Source organism: Neophocaena asiaeorientalis, unplaced genomic scaffold (assembly GCF_003031525.2).
Source record: "Neophocaena asiaeorientalis asiaeorientalis breed wild unplaced genomic scaffold, Neophocaena_asiaeorientalis_V1.1 scaffold218, whole genome shotgun sequence".
Classification (NCBI taxonomy): Eukaryota; Metazoa; Chordata; class Mammalia; order Artiodactyla; family Phocoenidae; genus Neophocaena; species Neophocaena asiaeorientalis.
Window position 1 is genome coordinate 4,091,470 of NW_020172818.1, and position 20,386 is coordinate 4,111,855.

Here is a 20,386-nt window from a genome sequence, read left to right on the forward strand (position 1 = left end):
AACTAAAGAATATATCAGCTGAGGTCCCTATGCTTATGAAGCTCACATTTTACTTTGACATCCAGCATCTGAATGTCCATACTATGATATGAAAGGGCCGTAACAACCAAGTGGTTCACAGTGTACTGGAGGACAGATGAATGAGATAAGTTTCTAGTATCTGGAGGGAGCTAAAGGACACTTTACATAGGAGGTGAAATTCCTTATGCTTTCCCCCAATTGTTCCAAGTAAAACTCATCTGTCTTGAGTTATACCGTTTCTTCTGTTTCTTTTCCTTTCTACTAAATCTTCTTATCTGCCTTTCTCTAGTGCCCTCCAGGTTACTTTGATCCTGTTTGCCCATCTAGTCATCTGCCTACTCTATCCCTATTCCCTTCACCAGTGGTTTTGGGGAAGAACGGCACACGTTCTTAATCTCCCCTTCCCCACCCTCCATTCTCTCTTTAACCACACCAGTCTGCTTCTGCCCCCAATACTATACCAAGAATGACCAAATGCTCTGGCTTTTTCCCAGCCTGCAGTTAAAAGTCCAAGTCCTTTTCTCTGGACAGAAGGTAATATTCATTATGTAGTTATTGGGTATCTGATGTCTCTATGCAATATCTCATGTAGCCCTCAATGTAGCCTTAGGAGGTTGGTGCTATTGTTAATCCGATTTTACTGTTAGGAAACTGAGCTCCAGACAGGTTGAATCACCTGACCCAGGTCACCAGCTAGGAGACAGTGAAACTAGGACTTCAGCTGAGTTTGGCTGGTTCTGGAGTCCAAGCCCTTAATCATTACTCCTTCAAAAAAAAACAGGAGAGGGGCTTCCCTGGTGGTGCAGTGGTTGAGAGTCTGCCTGCCGATGCAGGGGACACGGGTTCGTGCCCCGGTCCGGGAAGATCCCACATGCCGCGGAGCGGCTGGGCCCGTGAGCCATGGCCGCTGAGCCTGTGCGTCCGGAGCCTGTGCTCCTCAATGGGAGAGGCCACAACAGTGAGAGGCCCGCGTACCGCAAAAAAGAAACAAAAAAAACAGGAGATAACTATGCTAGGAGAGTAGCAGTGGGCCAGGATTTAGGGTCGTAGCCCTGAGAAACATGGTAGAAAATTGAAATAACCCTTGTGGAAAAAGAGAATAGGGAATTACTACGACAACTCAATTAAATGGTATCCGCATGGAGAGCACAGATGAGGTTGGAAATCTTAAGTACCAGTTAGTATTATTTGACAAGAGCTGAGGTGGGTGGGTTGATCTGGTGTTCATAATATGAAGGATGTGGGGCTAAAGATGAGGTGGGCAGGTGATTTGAAGATGTCAATAAGAAGGTAGTTGACATGATTGGTTGTGGCTTTAAAGGAGAGAAATTAAGGTAAAAACAGACTATTGGGCTAGGGGAAGAAGGAGGGCAAGCTCAGAGATCAAGGTTGTGAGAATGAGGAAGTGGAGAGAGTGGAAAAAGATGAGACTGACTTGAGAATAGGCAAGAGGACCCAACAGAGTAGTGCCAGGAGTGCCCTTGCCATGGGCACAGTTGTGAACATTCACAAATGTCTCCATGTTGTTCAGGGAAATGAGTTTGATGCTTTTGAACTGAAGAATTCTAACACAGATTCTTCATATCAGTTTTATGATGGAAAATGGCATCTCTCCCCACCTACGACTGGGAGAGGAGACACCTCTTTCATCTCTTTCCTAAGATTCTATACTAACTGTGAAGATTAGTTTTTTAAGACCAAGCTCTGGAATTTCATTTGTTGCATTCATAAGCAAAAATTGGACCTCAAGATTACCAGCAGGAATGGAAAAAAAGAGTAAGGGAAACTTTACTTAATAACACCGAAGTAAACATATTGATGATCTTCCACAGAGAAACAACTTAATGTCTATCAGCAAGTAATGGAGAAATAATTCATAGTACATCCATATGATTAGGCATAGGAAGTAGCCAAAAATAGAAATGAGGAATCTCTTTATATACAGAAATGGCATAATCTCCAAGATATCTATGAAATAAAAAAAAATCATGGTGCATATGAATGTATATGTGTATAAAAAAGGATGGTGACTAAAATATGATATGAATAATAACGTATCATACTTTCCAGGTTATGCCTACATACCCTTGGAATAACCTTCTATGGAAGGTCAGGAGACGGTGGGTCTGGCACCTCTAGAAAGCCAAAAGTTCTGAAACCAGATCTCAGCCTAAGAGAACAGTTTGGGCAGGTCTTTGGTGGGGATTGTTTGGGGACTTTAATTGCAAGACACCCCGAATAAAAGTGTACATGCCAAAGTGCCTTGAGGCTCGAGCCTAGTGTGAGACCCTCTCTGCTACCTCCAGCCTGAAATCTGATCTTGTGTTAATTCAAGGGTGTGCCCACGGGGAGCATTTTCACAGACAGGGCAGACTCACATGAGTGAATGCTGGAAAAAGCTGAAGTCCTTTAGACCCTGATCCAGGCGACATGGTTCTCACTCAAATGGGTACAATGTTTGGGTTCTTTCTTCATTAAGTGCTTTAGTGGCATCAGAATATACTGGATCTCCATCGAAGTTTTCTGTTGTACAGGTATAGTGAATATAGGAACCGCAGTTCCCAAGATCACCACCACCATCACTCATTTATTTTATCCTCAATGGAATAACCAATGCCAAATTTCACGGAATAAACTTTACAAGGATGTTTTGTTCTTCACCGTGAGAAAACCCCATTTACGGTAAGATTTGATCTGCCACAGCTTGACTCCACTGAAAATAAAAGTCAATCTTTTTTTATCAGTTGGGGTGTCAGGTTGCAGAAAAGTTAACATAGCACACCTGAGACTGCTTATCCTTAGTATGGTCTGCTTGCAAAATTGACCCTTGGCTGGCATCTGGGAACGTGGATTTCCAGAGGGTTCCCATCACCCACACTAATAAGAACATCTCAGCAGGCCTTAACTGTTCGTGCAAACAATGTGATTTATGTGAGCAATTTCCTTCTGGGAGTCTGGAATTTTGGTAATGCCGAGAAGTTGTTGTCTACCCGACTGGCCCCCAATAAAAACCTTGCTAAGTCTTCAATGAGCTCCTTTGGTAGGCAGTATTTCACATGTGTTGTCACACCCCCTTGCTGGGGAAATTAAGCAAGTCCTGTGTGACTCCACTCGCAGAGGATTCTTGCAAGCTTTCACCTCGTTTCCTCCAGACTCCCCGCTGACCTCCACCACTGCCAAGCTCGTTTTTCCACTTGCTGATTTTGCTTTGTATCCTTTCTCTATAATTAATCATAGCCATGAGTATGACTATATGCTGAGTCCTGTGAGTTCTCCCAGGGTGATCATAGCTGCTGTAACAAATAAATGTCAAGACTTCAGAGGCTCAACACAATAGTTTATTTCTTGTTCGTGTAGAGATCAAGGCCAGTGCTCCTGGTGGGCAGGTGGCCTTCTACTCAGTCACTGAGGACCCAGGCACCTTCCATCTTGCACTCCATAATAAGTTTGCAGTTGGAAAAAGAGACGGGAAAGAACACGCCTCCTTCTTAACCCTCCCCTTAACCCTAACCCCAGCGTTGGCCCTGAGATGACGCACATCCACCTCTGGCCACATTCCATTGGCAATCACTAGTCATATGGTCCCATCTAGATGCAAGGGGACTAGGAAATGTGGTCTCTGCTTGGTGGCTGTTCCTCTGCAGCAACTCTGTGGAAAGAAAGCATGAATCTTTGATGACCAGCAATAGTACCATAATAGATACTTATTATGAACCTGTCGTGTGCTCAACTTCATACCAAGTGCTATGATACAACACAAAGAAGTCATACTGTTCTTACCCACACGAAGGTTGACATGTAAAAGGGAACGGGTCACCCCCAAGGATGAGGAGACAAGGCTCCCTTTTTCTGGGAAGTCGTCTTTTCTACTAGACCCTCCCTCTGTGTTTCCCTAGTAAGTGGTGCTGAGCCCTCGCATAGCACTTAGTGCGTTGAAACTGACCATATTCTTGTCAGACTCTCCTGACCAATTATAATATTTTTGAGGTTGCAATGTCAGTTGCCTTTTTTTTTTTATTATTATTTTTTTGCGGTACGTGGGCTTCTCACTGTTGTGGCCTCTCCCGTTGTGGAGCACAGGCTCCAGACATGCAGGCTCAGCGACCATGGCTCATGGGCCCAGCCGCTCCGTGGCATGTGGGATCTTCCCGGACCGGGGCACGAACCCGTGTCCCCTGCATCGGCAGGCGGACTCTCAACCACTGCACCACCAGGGAAGCTCTCAGTTGCCTTATTGATCAGCACATATTCCTAGTGCTCAGCACAGAACATGGTACATCTGAGATATTCAGTAAATGCGTAAATGAATGAATGTTCAAGAGGGATGGTGAGATAGTGCAGTACCATGCTGTGAGCACAGGTTATTCAAATCTTCTTATCCCTTGTGACCTTGAAAAAGTTGCTTAATTTCTCTGAACCTCAATGTTTCATTCTTAGAATGGGGAGAAAAACACTAACTTTGCAGGGCTGCCATGAGGATTTTCTGAGATTCTGAATGTGTATTTAGCATCTAGCCCTGAAGTTATGGAGAACAGTTTTTCACTGGAGTACGATGTTAGCTGTGGGTTTTTCATAGATGCCCTTTATTGGGTTGAGGGGGTTCCCTTCTCTTTCTAGTTTGGTCAGTGTTTTTGTTATGAAGAGGTATTGGATTTTGTCAAATGGTTTTCCTGTGTCTGTTGAAACAATCTTGTGGGTTTTGTCCTTTATGTTATTCACGTGGTGTATCACATTGATTTTTTTTTCTTTACTATTTTCGGTTTTCTGTTTATTCTCTTTTTTTTTAATTGAGGCATAGTTGCTTTACAATGTTCTGTTAGTTTCTGCTGTACAGTGAAGTGAATCAGCTATATGTATCCCTATATCCCCTCCCTCTTGAACTCCCTCCCTCTCTGCCCGCCCCCCCCCCAAAAAAAACCCCTCCCCCATCCCACCCATCTAGGTCGTCACAGAGCACAGAGCTGAGCTCCCTGTGCTATACGGCAGGTTCCCACTAGCTATCTATTTTGCACATAGTAGTGTATATATGTCAATCCCATTCTAAGATGTTAAATCAACTTTGCACTCTTGGGATAAATCCCACTTGGTCATGGTGTGGAATCCTTTTTTTACATTGCTGGATTCTATTTTCTAGTGTTTTGTTGTATTTTGTTTTGGTTTGGTTTTGAGGGGCTCTTTTTGCGTCCCAGATTGTTTCAGACCCTTCACTGGATTCCCATGGTGCTTCCCAGAGGTCCCAATGGAACTCCTTACGGGTTTCTCCTGAGGACAGTTTCTAATAAATCACTTCCACTCAAATCCTCTTCTCAGGTGCAGCTCGTGGGGATCAGCCTACGTCACGGCCCTCTCCGGTCACGTGGCCCTCTCCGGTCACGTGGCCCCTCAATCACTCCCATGCCCCTCCCACTAACCCGGCTCCGCGAATTCTCCCGCAGGTGATCTATACCCTCAACACCCGCCAGGACGAGGCCGAGGCGGGCATGGAGGCGCTGCGTGAGGCCCACCAGGAGGAGCTGCGGAAGGCGGTGGCCGAGACGGAGGCCAGGCTCCTGCAGGCGCAGGGCCGCGCGGGCGAGGAGGCCCTGAGGCAGCGCGTCCAGGCCCTGGAGAGCGCCCTGGAGCTGCAGAAGCGGCTGACGCAGGAGGCGCTGGCCCGGTCGGCCGCGTGCAGGCTGGAGACCCAGGAGAGGGAGCTGAGGGTGGAGGCCGAGCACGCCGAGCGGGTGCTCACCCTCTCCAAGGAGATGCTGGAGCTCAAGGCCGACTACGAGAAGAGGCTCCGGCACATGAGCGGCCACGAGGCGCCCCGGTGGGGCGGGCTCACCCAGGAGGGTCCCGAGCCCCAGGCCGAGCTGGGCTGCGGCCCCGAAATGCGGGAGGTCCTACTGGAAGTGGAGCGGCTGCGAGCGGAGAACCAGCAGCTGAGCAAGGACTATGCTCGGAAGGCCGAGGAGCTGCAGGCCACGTACGAGCGGGAGAACGAGGCCGTCCAGCAGGCCATGCAGCAGTCGGTGAGCGAGGCCCTGTGGCAGTGGCAGGAGAAGGAGACCGACCTCCGGAAGAACTTCCAGGCCCAGGAGGCGGCCCTGCAGGCCCAGGTCCGGAAGCTAGAAGGGGATCTGGAGCACAGAGGCCGCAAGATAAGTGACCTGAAGAAGTACGCCCAGAAGCTGAAGGACCGCATTCAGGTAAATCAGGGACTCTTCCTACCTTCCAAATGGGAGACTAAGCATGGCCCCTAGTGTCGAACACCTACCGTGTGTCACGCACTGCGTGAAGCCCTTGGCTTCTGCCAGAGCGAGCATTATTACCTCCATGGAGTTCAACCACATTCATTCAGCAAGTATGTGTGGAACACCTGCTATGTGCCAGGCCGGGGCTGTGGGCAGGAGACACACGGTGAGCCGGCCTTGATCCCTGTCCTCTGAGAGCTGAGAGACTTACAATTTAGAGATGAGAAGATAAAACTGAAATTGAGAAGCTTAAGGATGGGCCTAGCTGGTCACACAGCTACAAAGTGTTTGAACTCAATTCAGCCTGATTCTAAAGCCCCCACTCACTCCGTAACAACTTGCTGTCCTAATATCCTTGGGGCTTTGTATTTGTGGAAAGCCAGACCATTGACAAGTCAGTTACATGAGGCCCACAGACTCACAGAGCCCCATCTCTAAAAGTAACAGCAGCTAGTATCCTTCATACTCCCTGAGCATTTTTTTTTCTGCCCCAGACACTATCTTATTTGATCCTCACTACAGAAAGGTTAAATAACTTGCCAGAAGTTACACAGCCAATCAGAGGATGAGTAGGGATTTGATGAACCCCGAGCCACTGAATTCCAGAGATTAAAGGCATATGCTGTGCACTTACCCACTTTTCAGATCTGATGTACATAGGATGTCTCGACCCAGAACTGTAACAAGAGAAATGAGACCCTTTCTGTCTGTTTAGGACCTGGATGTGCAGCTCAAGGAGGCTCGACAGGAGAATTCAGAGTTGAAAAGCACTGCAGAAAAACTTGGGGAGAAGCTGGCTGTTGCCAAAGACAGACTAATGTTGCAGGAGTGTCATGTGACACAGAAAAGCGGTGAGATGCCCGGAACGATTTCCTTACACAGCAAAGGTTGGCCTGACGCTGCTTGCAGCCTTGAGACTGTTGAGGGAGCAGAGTGGAGGGCAGGGCTATTTGATCTGACCTGCCTGGTGGGCAAGTCCCATCCATGCAGGACACAAGTGAGCCGACATCCAGAGCTGCCGCAGGTCAGGTATTTAAAAGGCATGATGCAAAAGGATGTCTGGCCCCCCAGAAAGTTCTCCACCAGATCCACCATAGTGCCTGAACTTCTCAGCTCTGGCTTTTCCCCAGACTTAGACAACGCTTTATACTCTTAACATCATTCACACAGTGATGTTATTGGGTGTTCCCAATAATGTTATGAGTTAGGTATCGTCAGTATCCCATGTCACAGATGAAGACATGAGGCTGAGAAAGTTAACGTGGCTAGCTCAAGGCCAGCCAGCTGCCTGGTGATAGAGGTGGTGTTGGAGTCTCAGATTATCTGACTCCAAAGTGCTTTCCACTGAGCTCCCTCATCAGAAAGTGCTTGAGTATGTACAGTGTCATCAGCTTGACACTGGGAGATATAACAAAGGCACAAAACATAGGCTCTGCCTCTAGGGAGTTTATGGGACTGCTACTTTACAGCCCACAGCATGCCTTGCTATCATGGGTGCGGCCCAGGCAGCAGTGAGGTGTCTGGGAAAGAAGAAATCACCTCGGGCTGGAAAGTACGAGTTGGAACCAGAGGGTATGGAGGGTTTACAGCAGTGGTCTCAGAAGTAGGGCATATGGGAAGAAACTGAGCAATTGTAACTATATTTATTTTTTGTCTTATACTTGAGATCTCTTTATTTAAATCCTTTGAATGTACATATATCCAGGAACGTCCTCAATTTCTTTTTAAACTATGGAAAGCACAATCAAAAAATTTGAAGATGACTGGTTTAAGAAGGGAGAGCCGGACAACTGTTTGAACTCAAGATGCTACTTGGGCAAAGGTGACAATCACCACTTGGACCCTGCTTGAGGCCAGAAGGCCATGGAGCAGGGATTACATAGGGGAGTCAAGGGCAAAATAGTTGAATAGCAGAATGGCAACCCAACTGCAGAGGCCTCAGGCATGAGGCCAAGGCCAAGGGCATTCCCAATGATGTTGACACTGTACTTGCAGATGATATGAAGACTGAGAGGGTTTCAGAGAATAAAGTCCTAGGGAAAGAGAATGATTTGGAAGCCTGCAGTCTCCATCCTCAGCAGGATCAGAACTTTCCCAAGGAGTGTCCATGCACGAAAGGAGGCACAGATACACAGGTACTGTCTGACCCAGTCCTGGGGATGGAGCAATCACAGGGGGACTCTGCTGGAATGAGCTTCAGATGGAGGCCAGCCCCAAACAATGACAGGTCCACTTGGAAGCAACAGGTCCCATAGTTTCAGGGGTGCATGCATGGGTGTGAAGTTCCAGCCAACGTCCTGCCAACTGCATGTCATTGCACGTGAAGCCAGGAGACTGAGAATGTAGCAGAATGCCCCCAACTCCTTATCATTAGTTCCTGGGAAACTGGAAGCTTGCTTAAGATTCCTGCTATATGTTCCCAGTCAAAACAAACAAAGCATTTTTTAGAAACCGCCATAGTATGGGCTGGAATATCTGATCCTATGACAATAGATACACTACTCCAAAAAGCCCTTTTCCGATGGTGGATAAAGTGAAGTCTCTTACAGATATCAAACGTGATTTTATAAACTTTATTGCACCTTGTGATACATGCTTTGAAATCAGTAATCAACATTGTAGAAGTTAACACAAAAGAGAAATGTGATCTCCTCCTCTCCCCACCCTGGCAGTTTTACAAGCCCTTTTTCTTTTTATAGACCAAGAAAGAGGCATGTATTGAAACAGAATATATGAAGCAAAAATATGAAGAAGACCTTCGTAAAATCAAAGATCAGACGGAAGAGGAGAAGAAACATCTCAAAGACCAGCTGGTGAAGCGCCTAGAAGACTTGGTGAAGAAGCACACGGTGGAAATCCAATTAGTTCGCTCATCAGTGGAAGCTGAGAGGCAGAGGCTACAGAAGGTGAGATCCCCTTTCAGAGATACCATTCCGTTTGTTTTTCCTTGCCTCTACCTCCCTCCTTTCCTCTTTTGTTTCTTCTTTCCTTCCTCAAACATTTACTGAGCTCCTCTTGTATATAGATCTCAGCTAGTTCTCTGATCAGAGGGAGTTCAGAGTCTTCAGGAGGAGACAGGGCACCCCAGGGCTGTGAGACAATAGGGCCTAGAGTTGTTGACATGGGGTGGAATTGTGTCATATGAGTGTTTAACTTAGGGAAATTCAAATCCTCTAATCTGCAAAAACAGAGAGAAATAACATGAAGTGAACACGCAGGCCTGGCAGACTGCCTGGATTCAAATCCCAGCTCTGCCACCCTCTAGGTCTGTGACCACAGAAAGTTATTTAACCTGGACTCCTCACAGGGAAACTCTGCGGGGCCCCAAGTTACTCATTTATAAAACAGATGGTGATAATAGCACCTCACAGAGTAGCTGCGAGGATTGCATGAGGTAATCCATGTGTGAAAAAACGAAGCACATCATAGTGCCTGGGGCGTAAGAGGCACTAGGTAGATGAAGGTAATTAATTAACCAGTAGGAGAGAAGTTTCTCAGCCTCTGAGTACTGTTCCAACTTCCCACCAAAGGGGGCGTTTTCTGCTGAGAGGGAATGCAAAGCATCATCCCTCGTGTTTGCTGAGGAAAGCAAATAACATGTATATGAATGCTTTAGGTAAAGAGTGAAGTATACCAGTATTATTGTGAGCATAGGTGGTGCTTTAATTATTATAAGAAGGCTTCTTTCTAATCTAAGAACTTGCATTATCACTATGACTTTTCACTGAAAGATAATCATATATCACTGAGGAATACAATGTGTGGTGGTGAAGAGTAGTAGATACTCAATAAATATGTGTTGGATAAATAAATGAACTTAAGAAAGTCTAGTCCTGGGTCCAAGTCCCGACTCTTTCACTGGCTTTACTACCACGGACAGGTCACTTAATCTTTCTGAAACCTGATTTTGAAAATAAGGATAAATACTTTGGGGGCTTGTTATATGAATTAAATATGGTGGTTTTTTAAATTATGTATTTATTTATTTATTTACTTTGGGCTTCGTTGGGTCTTCATTGCTGCACGCGGGCTTTCTCTAGTTGCAGTGAGCAGGGGCTACTCTTCATTGTGGTGCACGGGCCTCTCATTGCGGTGGCTTCTCTTGTTGCGGAGCATGGGCTCTAGGCATACGGGCTTCAGTAGTCGTGGCCCTCAGGCTCTAGAGTGCAGGCTCAGAAATTGTGGCGCACAGGCTTAGTTGCTCCGTGGCAAGTGGGATCTTCCTGGACCAAGGCTCGAACCTGTGTCCCCTGCATTGGCTGGCGGATTCTTAACCACTGTGCCACCAGGGAAGCCCCTAAATATGGTTTTATATATAAACTCATCTCAGTGTACAAAATGTAGCAAAAGTTTGGTAAACGGTGGCTGTAATTAGTTACCATGTGCATTAGATAACATCATGTGTGATAATATTATTTAGTGTCCACTATACTTTATAAAGCACTTTATTCTTATGAACACATATAATCCTCCCAACAGGATTACAAAATGAGTGTTCATATCCCCATTTCAGAGATGAGAAAACTGAGGCTCAAAGATGTTATGTATCCACTCACACAGACAGTGAGTGGTGCAGCTACATTAAAACCTGACAGCCTGACTCCAGAGGCCGTGGTTTCCCATCCCTACACAGAGAGGGAAGCAGCTGTATTGAAAGCACTTTCCTCCCCATGAGCAGTGACTGGTTGCACAAATCCAATCCTCATTGGAGGAAAGCTGAACCCGCTTTCCATCTTGAGCTACAATCAGTGGGAGGGACAGTAGCTCTCCCAGAGCTACAGGTTGCCCTGGTAACCTGTCAGCCAAGCCTGACTCTGAGTGTAGAAATCCCACTTCAGCTTTAATCAGGGGCATGGATCCATTTGGGAAATGAATCATGTAGAAATAAACTGCATTTCCTCCTGGTTTTTTATTTTCTTTCTAAAAATTACAGTCATTTCTACAAACTGAGGATATATGTTATATAAATTAGGCCATGCAGACTACAGGAAGGTAAAACCTTGAAGAGGTCCCAGATCTGGTGTTCATGGACTAAAAATAGATACCGGTTTCCCCTCTAGAGTTAAGAGCACACTGTTCCTTTGGGCCCTTGAGTATAAATATGTTGTGTATCCTGAATGCTACCTTAACCTGAAAAAGACACCACAAGAGGTGGGCTGGAGTTCACCCAGACAGTTTATCTGCCTTTCCTGTCTGTAGGATTAGATGATGTTACGACTTAATCTTCACAGACAGAGCAGAGTATGTGTCCTGTAGTTAGCACTCGCCCACGTTGATTCCTAGGAGAGTGTGGAAAGATCTATTGAGTCCTTACTGAGCTGTTCTAGACACTGCTGCGTTCTACACCTCATTTGTATCACTTAGGATTCTGGGTGGCAAGCATCACAAACCCACCCTGGGCGGTTTAGGTAAGAAAGGAATTTAGTAAAGGGTAATGAAAAGCTTTCCGGAAAACCAGGGAACTGGGATTGGCAAACTGCTCAGTGATGAAGACACCCTTGCTGCCATGTCTGAGCCCAGACCTTCTGTTTACACAGCTGACACCACCAACACTGGGCCCTGGATGTTGCCTGCAGAGCTGCACTGTCCAATATGGTAGCCTCTTGACACATGTGGTTATTTACATTTAAATCAATTACAGTTAAATAATATTTTAAATTCAGTTCCTCAGTGGAACTAGCCACATTTCAAGAGCTCAATTGCCATATGTGGCTAGTGGCTCCCAGATTGGATAGCACAGTGTTGAGGGATTTCTATACATTAGCTACATTACATTTTAGAACATTTCTATCATCACGGAAAGTTCCGTCAGTCAGAGCTGCTGTAGAATGGCTGCCCCTGCTGCCTCTGGGAAGTTCAGTTGCCAGATCCTTTATGACTCCAGCTTGTACATATCGATGGCTTCCAATTCAAAATCCGGGGTGGGTGTGTCTGATTGGTCACATGCCTCGATCACATGCCCATGCCTTCATCACAAGGGAGTCTGGGAAGGTAAGTCTGACATTTTCTGGTTCTGTGGTGGAAGGATGGCTCTGATGTGTCAGATAGAGAATTTCCCTAACATTCAGAGAAGGATCAGAGGCCGGGCAGCCAAAAGGAACAACAGCTCTCCACTCCATGATTTAATTCTTACCTCAGCCCTGTAGGCAGGGCTTGTTTTCCCATTTCACAGATGAGGAACCTGGGAAATGAAGTCACTTGAGTATCACATGAATTGGGTGTGAGTCAGGGCTGCCTTGACTCCAAAACCACTAACTATTGCCCTCTGTCTATGTAGCAGAACAGAATAAACATTGCCCTGGGCCTTGGAGAGCAGCCTACAGGTCTTCACCCTGCCAATATCCATTTATGGTTTATTTATCATTCATTGAATGCGTACTTGGTGTTTTGAGCAATGCAAGGATACAGGAATCAGCCATGCCTACAGGGAGCTCACAGTCTGGAAGGAGGAACAAGACATGCACTGAAACCATCTGTCAAGTCTGGGTGTAAGAAGTGCTGTGCTGGGGAAGCAGCCACGTTGTCACCTTAAATAAGTCACCCCAAACCATTCTAGGCCTTTGCTTTCTAATTTCAGTAATAATATGAATGTGAATAATTTTGTCTAATTCTTTTCAACTTTTTATTTCTATCAACTCCAAAAATACTCTTCATTATTGAGAAATAGGTTGCTTAATTTCCAAATATTTGGAACCTTTCCAGATATCTCTTTGTTATTGATTTCTAATTTAGTTCTCTTGTGATCAAAGGACAGATTCTGTTCTTTCCTTTTCAATTAGCTCATAGTATTGTATGGCCCAGGGGTGGTCTATCTTGATGAATGGTCCAGGTGCCCTTGAAAAGAATATGGATCTGCTGCTCTTGAGGGGAGTGTTTCATAAATGATAATTAGGTTAAGTTGGTTGATAGTGTTGTTCAAGTACCTTGTTTCCTTACTAATTTTTTCTCTATTTGTTCTGTTGATTATTGAGAGAGGAGTATTGAAATATCAAATTTAAGTCAGTTTTTATATTTTCCCTTTTAGTCCTGTCAGTTTTTGCCTTAGATAAATTCAAACTTATTTATGAGGTACATACACATTTAGGCGTATTATGTCTTCTCAATGAATTGGCCCCTTACTCATTATGGAATATTCCTTGTCCTGAAGTCTACTTTGATAAAAATACGGACATTCTATCATTTTTGTGGTTAGTGTTACAGTCTATCTTAATCCATTCCTTTACTTTTAACCTACCTGTGTCTTTCTAGTCAAAGTGCTTTTGTATTGGGTTGGCCAAAAAGTTCGTTCGGGATCCGTAAGCTGTTACAAAACCTGAACGATCTTTTTGGCCAACCCAAATAGGATAGCTGGATTTTCTGTTTTATTCAGCTTGGCAGTCTGATTTTTGAGGGTCATTTAGACCATTTACATTCAATGTAATTATCATTAAGTCTACCATACTGTTGAGTTTTTTTTTTCTTTTTGTCACATCTTTTTTTCTTTTTGCCTGTTTTCCTGTTTATTTTTGATTACTTGAATATATAGCTTTTGGTATTCCCTTTTTTTTTTTTTTTTTTTTTTTTTGGTATGCCAGCCTCTCACTGTTGTGGCCTCTCCCGTTGCGGAGCACAGGCTCTGGACGCGCAGGCTCAGTGACCATGGCTCACGGGCCCAGCTGCTCCGCGGCACGTGGGATCCTCCCAGACTGGGGCACGAACCCGTGTCCTCTGCATCGGCAGGCAGACCCTCAACCACTGCACCACCAGGGAAGCCCTGGTATTCCCTTTTTTATCTCCACTAGTGACTTGTTAGATATCCTTCTTTTGGGGAGGGGATGGTGTGCCATGGTTGCTGTAGGATTTATAACATGCAACTTTATCATTGCCATCGAATAATATGATGTTACTTCATACATATTGTGTTGCTGTAAGGTTTGTATGGAGAAGCAATACATATATACTTCACTGTACAAACCTTACAGCAACACACTATTTTTATTTAGCCTTTCCTAACCTTTGTGAAGTTGTTGTCATATGTTTTACTTTACATATGTTATAAAGTCTACATCGCTTTTCTATTTCCTTAGTCAGTTATCTCTTAGAATTTTTAAATGAGAAAACTAAAGTCTTTTATATTTTCTGATTTACCGTTGCTACCCTCTTCATTCCCTTGGCATATTCAAGTGCCCCATCTGGTATCATTTTCTTTTGGCCTGAAGAACTTCCTTTAATGTTTCTTGTAGTGTCAGTCTGCTCACAGCAAATTCTCTCAGTGTTTATATGTCTGAAAATGTCTTTATTTTGCCTTCATTTTTGAAGGTTATTTTGCTGGATATAGAATTCTAGGTTAACAGTTTTTTTTCTTTCAGCACTTTAAAGATGCTGTTCAACTTTTAAAAATTTTTGGTTTGTATTTTCCTCAGATGAAAAGTTGGTAGCCACTCTCATCTGTTCTCCCCTGTGCATAGTGTATCTTTTTGTTTTCTGATTGCTTTTAAGACTTTTTTCTTTATCATATCACAATTTGATTATGATATGTCATGGTGTGATATTCTTTGTGTTTTTCTGTTTGGGGTTCTGTTTGGATGTCTTGGGTCTGTAGGTTATAGTTTTTTTTCTGTATTCAAATTTTTAAATTGAAGTGTAGTTTATTTGCAATGTTTTGCTGTGGGTTATAGTTTTTATACAGTATGGAAATTTTAAGATCATTATCTCTTCTGCCTTCCCCTTCTGAGTGACATTTCAGGCTTTGTACCGGTTTACTCTTTCAGCTACAGCAGGAACTTTACTATAAATACATACCAAGGAGTGATTTTTCTTCTTGAAAAAAGTTAACGTGTTTTCCTTTAAAATGCCAACTGAAATCTCTGCTTGGTGATTTCCTGTGGCTGCTTATTTGTTGTTCCCGTCAACAGTGGCTCCCTTATGTGTCTTTTCTTAAACTGCCAGTAATTGTGGACAATCTAGACAAGAAAGCAGAAAAAGGGTGGGAGTCCTGCTTTTGCCTCTTACCAGCCATTGGATTTGCTTCATGTGAAATGGATGCAATAAAGCCTTTTTCCATAAGTATTATGAGAGTTAAATGAGAACAGAGCTTATGAAAATACTCTGTGAATCCTGTAAATTCATAACCCATGGAGCCTTCTTCCAGGGGTGGGATGCAGCAATTTATATACCTGAAAGCATTCATCTCCTTCTTTTTCCTCACGTTCTTGTCTTTGTAGTTGTTTTTTCTCTTTCCACGAGTTAGGAAGAGAATGTTAACGCTTCCTGTTGAAATCCTCAAGGTCACTTGAGGAAATTTGGGGGGAAAATTTTTCCCTTTAGGTCCATTTGTCAAGGCAACAGCTGAAGCTGTGATTGATTACATATACCCTAGGACATTAGGCTGTGCAAGATTAGAAATAGCCACTGCTTTATGCTAAGCATCTTTCTCACAGGGGGTTTCCACTGTGCTGTTACAGTGAACATGCCTTGGCAGAGTTAGGGAGTGTCTGCACCAATAAGCGTGTTAAACAAAACTTCTGTTCAATAAAAGATTCTGTGAATGAGGGACTAAATAATGAAGTAAGAAAAATCAGAATCTTTCCTGAGGGGACGGCCTTATTTCTGATGTTGCTTAAGTTATCTCAACTTGTTTTAAACAAAAAGTTTATCTATCATCTTCAGAAAATGAACTCTCCAAAGCAACAAGCCCTGCAAAAGGAGATGGTGGATTTACTGAAGACACTGTACATTGGCCTAAGTGTCCACATCATGCGACCCTTACAATCTAATCACAGCCCTCTTTTCTTCTCTTTTAAATGACTGACCCCAGGGACAATGCAAAGCGGCACCCCAGGGCCACTGGCCTGGCCTGGGGCTGGCCCCATAGAGAGTGTAAAGGTGTCATCCAGATGATCAGTAGCATCTCTTTAGATGATCAGGTTAGAAATCCAGGAGTCAGAAATCCATAATTTCTCTGTCATCCCTCACATTCGATCAGCCATAAAGTCCATTCATTCTGCAGTTGACCCTTGAACAATGTGGGAGTTAATCCAAGTATAACTTATAGTAGGCCCTTCGTATCTGCAGTTCCTCCACATCCACAGGTTCAACCAACCACAGACTGTGTAGTACTGTAGTATTTACTGTTGAAAAATGTCCACGTATAACTGGACCCATGCAGGCAGGGAAGAAGCACAGCCAAGGGGTCATCCTTTCCTGAGTTTGGATCTTGACTCTTCTGCTTACGGGCTGCATGACCTTGGGCAAGTTATTTAACCTCTTCAAGCTTCATTTCTTCATCTGTATAATGAGCTTTAACAATACTACCTAGCTCATAGGGTTTTCATAAGGATCAATGAGATGATCTGTGAAAAGCACCCAGAAAATGGTACACACTCAGTAAATGTCAACTGCTAATATGTCTATCTACTTCCAGTTAGACCATAAAGGTGTGTAATCAATTATCACCATCCAACATGGTATCTACTGCGTTATAGCTGTTGACTTTGCTGCCTATCTCTTTCACGCAAATGTGAGCTCCTGGTGAGTAAGCATATTGTCTGTTTTTATCCCCAGCTTCAAGAACAGTGCCAAGCACATGGTAGGTCTCAATAAATATTTGTTGAACAAATAAATGACTTAATATCTACCTAAAATTCAGCTACGAGGAACAGAATATTTCATCCACTGCTCTAGACACTTGAAAAATTTCCCCAGATATTAAGCTAGATCAGAAAGCATAAGCATCTGTAAGAATAGTACTACTTAGCATTTATTGATCCCTTACTATGTACCTAGAACAGTGCTAAGCATGTAAGTAATGCATTGAATCACAGAGAGGTTAGGAAATCTGCCCAAGAACACACAGCTAAAATGCAGCTGCACCACTCATATGGGCTCCAGAATGTTCTTTTATCTGGATCTGCTTTGTGCTGAGACTATGAGGCTGTGGGGAGGGACCATGGAGGAAGCAGCCCTATGAATCCCATCATTTTGACTAAAGTAAGGATGCTGTTGAGAAGGCCAAAGAAGAAATTTCATTCTGCTTTTGATATTTCCCTGCAACTGAGGATGTAGTTGGCTTTTTGATTTATAGAACCATGAGAACTTTGTCAGTAATGACCATTCTGTTTTCTTATTTGACACTACAAAACTTAAAGCCAGGAGTTTACTCTGCCCCCCCCCCCCACCACTCCACCCCCACCCCCAGTAACGTTGCGGAGCACAGGCTCCGGATGCACAGGCTCAGCGGCCATGGCTCACGGGCCCAGCCGCTCCACGGCATGTGGGATCTTCCCGGACCGGGGCACAAACCCGCGTCCCCTGCGTCGGCAGGTGGACTCTCAACCACTGCGCCACCAGGGAAGCTCTAATTTATGTTTTCTTATAGTAGTTTATGACTCTTGTGAGTTTCTTTGAACCCCTTTGGGAATAAGGCAGGGTGTGTCCTGTCCATGTTTTCGTGGCTTGTGTGGTTAACTCTTCCATTCATCATTTAGGAAGTAGAAGCACAGTTGGAGGAAGTGAAGAAGAAATCAGAAAATGAAATAAAGCATCTGCAAGAAGAGAAAGAGGCCCTAAGTGTGAAGCTCCAGAATTCACTGCTTGAGGTAAGTCCCGAATAAAAGCTGTTCTTGGAATGATGGTTCTGGGCTCCAGGAGTTTTTGATGAACTGAGATGCTAGGAATCTTGGGAAGCTTCCCTGACCTCCTTACATTTAGCATCCTTGGAAGGAAGAAAAAGACTTCATCCTGACAGGAAGGCTGTCTCGGGGGCATAAATTCAGCTGCAGATAACAGAGAGCCTGATTATAGAGGCTTAACAAAGAGCCACTTAATGTCACACATAAAAGAGGGAGGCAGGAGGCTGCTGGTGTTGATTCTGTGGCTAAATGATATCAGGCCTGGAAAATCTGCAAACATCTTGGTTCTGCCCTCTCCCCAGCCCCGGCTGTGTTATCAGTGTCCTGGGCATTAGATACTTCTGCCTTCCTGGGCTCTTTTCTTTATCAAAAAGAATTTAAAATTATAATTTGTAACTGCACTGTCATAAAGGTGAATATGGCCAGGCTGCAGTTTTTTCTTCTGATTCTGAAAGAAATGAAAATATGTTCATGGCTCCTAAATGCATCATAGGTTCCTAGCACTGCACGTAGGAGAAGTTGGCTCAGATTCCCCTTGGCTGTGAGAACGACTGTCACTGTTCCAGTTGTCATGCCCCAAGTTAAAGCAGGAAAGAAGGAGGGGCAGGGATGACCAGGCCTGCACACTTCATCGGGAAAACAAAAGCATATGCAGAAGCCCCCAGCTGACTCCATTGGTAACATCTGTGCCACGTGGCCAGCCTGGGAAAGCAAGGATTTAGCCGTCAGGCCTCCCTGGTGGAGGCAGGCAAGGAGAGCAGGGTAAGGAATGGATGTAAACCAGCTGAACAGTGGAGTTTTCTTCTTGGGCCCACTTGTCCAAACCACCCAGGGACCAAGTTCAAAGTTTAAAGGCGCTGTGGACAGTGTTACTAGGGAGAAGAACTTGCCGCTGATGGACTCCTATTCATCCTTCAGTGCCCTTAACACTATGCTAGAATTCCCTGGGCAGAGTTTATTGCTGTAAGTTCTCTGCAGTAGTACCTACCTCATAGTAATTGTTAGGAGAATTAAAAGAGTTAATACTGTAAAATGCTTAGGTCTGTGCCTGGCACAGAGCGAACACACCATTAATGATGCTCTTATATATTGTACATGTGTCTACTGAATGCTGTTGTGATTGTAAACATGCATCTGTCTGCTCCATAAGATGACAGCTCCTTGAAGGCAGGGACGATATTTTATGATCTTACCATCTTGCTCTCAGTCTGTCCCTTCTCCTCCCCACTTTACACCTGAGGAGCTGCCTGAGGAGCATTAGTTTTAGCAACATCTGAGGTTCCTTTATGGTTATTGACCTTGTTCTTCTCAAAGTCTAGAGCAGGGAAACCAGACCATTTAATTGACACTCTACAATTAGTTGGTTAATAATAATCATAATTAAGGCTTTATAATTTAATAGCAGCTTTTAGCCACTCTTCTCTCATATTATCTGTATAATTCTTAAATATTGTTCCTCTTCTTTACCAACTAACTTTGTAAAAACGAAATAGGGTGGCCTTCCAGGAATGGTATGAAAACTAATGGAAACCATGCTACAGCTCTGGTATAGTTATGTAGATGTGAATAATTTAAAGAGAAGTGTGGAATATTGTAAACCTGCCAGGCTCATCTTCTTCTGGAGAGACGAAGCAACTAGCTAATTAGAAATGGCCTCTCTAGAAGCGTGTCTGGGATTTGTCTAGTGGGGCACAGTCCCCAGAACTGATTGACCCAAGGGAATGGGTCCCAGATTAATGACCACAGCCGGGTGATAGGACTTTGTTTCATTGCTGAATGTTCTTATTCTTCTGTTTTAGGTTTTAAGGCTGGAAGAATTTATCCAGCAGAATAATGTACATCCCCCGAGAGGCAATGAACGGCCCCAAGAATTGGACTGCCAGCAAGGCAACATTTTAGAGACCCAGGTAACCTCTAGCTTTTTCTGCTTTAATTAAGGATATTTTTCTTCTTCTTTTCAGCACTTCGATGTCCCCAGTGACACATGCTGGCATTAATGGGCTCTTTTATTTCCCCCCTTAGAGCTGCCAAAATGCCTGAAATAAAAAATCATTATAAAATCAATTTGCAAAAACCACGACGAAAATAGAGTTCTGAGTAATTATCCACATGGTTTGAAAAAGAACAGGGCTTGTCAGATGACTCTTCTCTCCCTCTCTGATTGCAGCCTGGCTGGCAGATCAAGGGGCACTGGACTAGAGTGGGGTCTTTGGTTCTGCCCAGCAAGAAGCATAACAGTAATCATAACTCCCCCTCGAGTGCATGTTGAGAAGCTTGGGTTGTTTCACCATGAAACTCGGCTCTCATCCGACCTTCCTGGGTCTAGACCGTGATCCCTCCATGAGCTTAGTTCTAGAGAGAAGTACAGACCCCTCCAACATAGAGTTGCAGGAGGAACCTTGATGAGTATCAGTTCCACTTGATTCAACTCAACATGCACGTTATTCTTTCATTCTGCTGTCATCTGTGAAATACATAACAAGTGCCAGCCTCTGGGCTACATGCTACACGGGAGAAATATAT

At 44.3% G+C, this 20,386-nt stretch overlaps 1 protein-coding gene across 1 annotated transcript in view; it reads left to right on the top strand.

The window, feature by feature from the left end:
• The window catches only part of FAM184B (family with sequence similarity 184 member B), a 111,383-nt gene that overhangs the window by 41,408 nt on the left and 49,589 nt on the right, over positions 1–20,386 (top strand). Inside the window, exons 2-7 of the mRNA XM_024741812.1 lie at positions 5,457–6,209; positions 6,970–7,105; positions 8,250–8,389; positions 8,954–9,160; positions 17,720–17,830; positions 19,663–19,770. Coding sequence (XP_024597580.1) covers positions 5,457–6,209; positions 6,970–7,105; positions 8,250–8,389; positions 8,954–9,160; positions 17,720–17,830; positions 19,663–19,770 — 1,455 coding nt within the window. The remainder of the gene's footprint in view (positions 1–5,456; positions 6,210–6,969; positions 7,106–8,249; positions 8,390–8,953; positions 9,161–17,719; positions 17,831–19,662; positions 19,771–20,386) is intronic.